Genomic DNA, 3852 nt, shown 5'->3' with positions numbered 1-3852 from the left:
ACACAGAATGGCGTCTGCTGCTCTAGGAGACGAGCTGAGCTGCTCCATCTGCCTGAACCTTTATACGGAGCCGGTGTCACTGAGTTGTGGTCACAACTTCTGCCGGAATTGCATTGTGACTGCTCTGGATACACAGGAGGGGTCTGGAGTTTATTCCTGTCCGGAGTGCAGAGAGGAGCACACAAAGCGCCCTGTGCTGGAGAAGAACAGAAAGCTGTGTAGCATCGTAGAGAGTTTCCGATCTACTCAACCTGAGCAGGAGAAGAACGAGGTCTTCTGTACATACTGCGTGCATGCCCCTGTACCAGCATTCAAAACATGTCTGCAATGTGAGACCTCTTTATGTGAGAAGCATCTAGTGGCTCATAATAAGTCAGTGGATCATGTTCTAACTGAACCCACCACATCATTTGGAGACCTAAAATGCCCTTTGCACAAAGAGATCCTGAAATACTATTGTACAAAGGACAGTGTCTGCATTTGCATGTCCTGCTGGGCAGCTGGAGACCATAAGGGACACGAAGTGGAGCTTCTGAATGAGGCCTATGAGAAGAAGAAAGCAGAACTGAAAGATGCTGTTGAGAAAATGACCCATGACAGACAAGAGACTGAGAGGAGAATCCAGAATCTGGAAAACCACAGGACACAAGAGAAAGCAAAAGCTACTGATATGACTGGTAAAGTCATTGAGCTGTTTAGAGACATCAGGAAACATCTGGATGATATAGAAAAGAGCGTCCTGAATGAAATTTCCAGAAGGGAGGAGCAGATCTCATTGACAGTCTCGAATTTGGTGAAGGACCTAGAGCTACAGAAGGACAAGCTGACCAAGACTATTGATGAAACTAAGGACGTCTTAGCTATCACAGAGCAGGTTGCTTTCTTGAGGAATAAACTACAAAGTGGTGATGCCATCAGTGGTGATGCCCTCGGTGATGTTCGAGATGCTGGATGTCTGGATGATGTGATGATCTCATTGATGATACAGAAAGGATTTCTCAAATTTAATGGAAGCCTTAGGAAACTAAGGAAAACCAGACAGTTGCCAATAATGGACAAAGAAGACCTCTTACTGGATAAAAACACTGCTAGTAATAACATTTTTATATCACAAGATCTCAGATCGGCGAGCTTTACTGAAACTTGGCAGAATAGGTACCCTATAGCAGAGAGGTTTAAAAGCACACAAGTTTTAAGTAAAAACCATTTCTCTTCGGGAAGACATTACTGGGAGGTGGATGTGAGTGGAGCAGGGCAATGGCTAGTAGGTGTGGCCACTCCTAGTATAGAAAGGAAAAAAGAGGAGCCCAAAGCATACATTGGTTTCAATGACAAATCATGGGGTCTAATATATTCAGGGAAGCTTACAGCAAGTCATAATAGCATACATAAAGCCATTGCTTCAGAATCTCCTGAGCAAACTCTTGGGATATGTTTGGATTATGAAGGTGGCCGTCTTTCCTTCTACCAGCTGTGTGACCCCATCAGACACCTCCACACCTTCACTACCACCTTCACTGAGCCCCTACACGCTGCTTTTGCCTTGAATAAAAATATTTCCTTCAGAATCATACCCTAAAAATATAATATATAATTGTCTCAAGTATGAAACCTCTCCTCTATGCTGTTTCCTCTCCTGTTCCTCTCAGATCCCCCTTAAAGTCTATGTAAACCATTACAGTGAACTTCTCTTATTTGTTTTCTTTTGGTCCGCCAAATATACTACTGAAAGCATTTTGTGATATCAGTTCCATAACTGCAAAAAAACCCCAAACTGTTGACCCTTCCACAAATCCTGTCATCTTATAATGTCCCGCAGTCTCTGCCTGGGTAGCACTGTTATCAGTTACATTGTTCCCAGCTTCCTCTAAGGACTGCAGAACCCCTCTCCTCTATTTTATGTAGATAAGGGGGTGGGGGTATATAGTCCTAACACACTTTCTGCCCTAGGATGACAACACTGCTCCGTCATGTTCACAGTGCAGTGAATGCGCATAGAACATAAAGTGTGTTACTGGCAGGATCACCAGGCGAAAATAAAAGGAAAGAAATATAAAACACATCTAAGGACTGTTAAGCTGCATTATATTACATTTTATGTTTTTAGATACACCTGAAGGTACCTCTAGACATCAGATGGCGGTGGGCTTATGAGAGATCTTTCTACAAATGATTATCATACAGGATTTATGTAGCACCAACAGTTTGTGCAGCACCTTACAATACATAATACAATACAATTAAAGAGGGTTAGGAGGACTCTGCCCATAAGAGCTTACAATCTAATAGACCAATATACACTTGTCACATTTATACGTCACATTTCATAGGCTGGTGTCAAGTCTCTGCACCTGATCCTCCCACAAGATATATGGCAGGATCAACAAGTATTTTTCTGTACTTGCAGAAAATGTACTTAGCGGAAAAACTGAAAACTAATACAGCCACTACGTCTAAGTACTGGTAAGATGCAATATACACACAAGTTATGTTTAGCCAAGGCATTTTCTTTAGTTTTGTTGGCACAGGGAAAGGGTAAATCCCTGCTCTTGTCTGTGTATCGTTAAAGATATTTCCGTTCAGTTCCTGTCTCAGAGACACAACAGGAAGTTGGAGGAAATCTCCCAACGTGAAGGAAAAAGATAGTTTTCCCTGGAACAGATTTCCCCATTGGAAGATCTCCCCTTACCTCTCGTTCTGGGGACAACTCTAAAATGTTGGATTTCCCCCTCACTTTCTTTCTCAGTGACAATGGTCAGCAGGAGGGTGATCTCCCCAATGGAGACATAGACAACAATAGAGGGTCCAACTCTTCCCACTCTAAAGCCAGCCATAGCTGGTTTGAATCTCAGCTGGTCTCTGCTGAACTGGCTGAGATTTGAACCATCTATGGGCAGGCTGATTGTGCTCCATTCGATTGTTGTAGGACTTGGGTACAACCAGCCTGTCTGATTTTTCATGCGATTATTGCCAGTGGCTATTGCCGCTAACAGTAATCACTGTGTTCTCCTGGCTGAGATTGCTCCAAAGAACACAATAGCTCCCCAGGAGGTATCCCCCATCAATACTGACTTCGTTGATGTGGGAATCGGGTGATTTTCTTTCCAGCGAAAATCACATCATCTATGACCTCCATTATCTGTACATTTTTCTATGGGTTAAAAGGTGATTCACAGGTTCTTGATATAAAGAACATTAGGGTGGAATAAAGAAACTGAGCTGTTCCTATAAATGATCACTTTTGATGATGTTCTATTGGATTATTTATAATTTGTTATAAAAAAATAGATTGTCTCTTTCCTAATTAGCTGCGATGTATTTGATGTTATCGTTGCATTTCTATTAGCGAATTCTGTATTGCCTTTATCATTCTGTGTATAGCTCATCTTTTTTGTTATAAATATTTCATTATAGCAACTGCATAGCTTGTTTTCATAAATAATTACCAGACTAATATTTGTTAATTTTCAATCTAATCTTTGGAATTTATATAAATGAAATAATTTATCTAATGTCATTCTTGAACGTCTTTAAGAGACTCTGTATGATGTCAATTTTAACAAATCTCCAATAAAGTTGTTCTTGTTTTCAAGTAAAAAAGGATTACAGCCCAACTTTTTTTTTTGTAAATTTCTATCTGTGTAGCTTCACCCATCTTATTTGTTCTGGTGACCAACGGGACAGGATATGATGGTAAAATCTCTGAACAGAAATAGGGGGAATCTTCCAACTGTCCAAAAGAGTATTTCTCTCACTGTGGAGAGATTCCCCCTAAACTTCCTGTTGTGTCTATGGGACAGAAAGTGAAGTCTCCCCAATGGGATGCAAAAAGTAAAAAGAACTGTTAACTAT

The 3852-nt window shown here is 41.0% G+C and overlaps 1 protein-coding gene across 1 annotated transcript; it reads left to right on the top strand.

The window, feature by feature from the left end:
- On the top strand, positions 1-3587 carry LOC149433883 (E3 ubiquitin-protein ligase TRIM39-like). The gene has a single exon (XM_089664315.1). The coding sequence runs from the start codon at positions 8-10 to the stop codon at positions 1577-1579; it is 1572 nt and encodes a 523-aa protein (XP_089520441.1). The 5' UTR covers positions 1-7; the 3' UTR covers positions 1580-3587.
- The last annotated feature ends 265 nt before the right edge of the window (positions 3588-3852 follow it).

Source organism: Staurois parvus, unplaced genomic scaffold (assembly GCF_062004578.1).
Source record: "Staurois parvus isolate SC_StPar_1 unplaced genomic scaffold, SC_StPar_1.0 ptg001882l, whole genome shotgun sequence".
Taxonomy (NCBI): domain Eukaryota; kingdom Metazoa; phylum Chordata; class Amphibia; order Anura; family Ranidae; genus Staurois; species Staurois parvus.
Note: the sequence above shows the minus strand (reverse complement) of the source record. Positions and strands in the feature narration are given on the sequence as shown.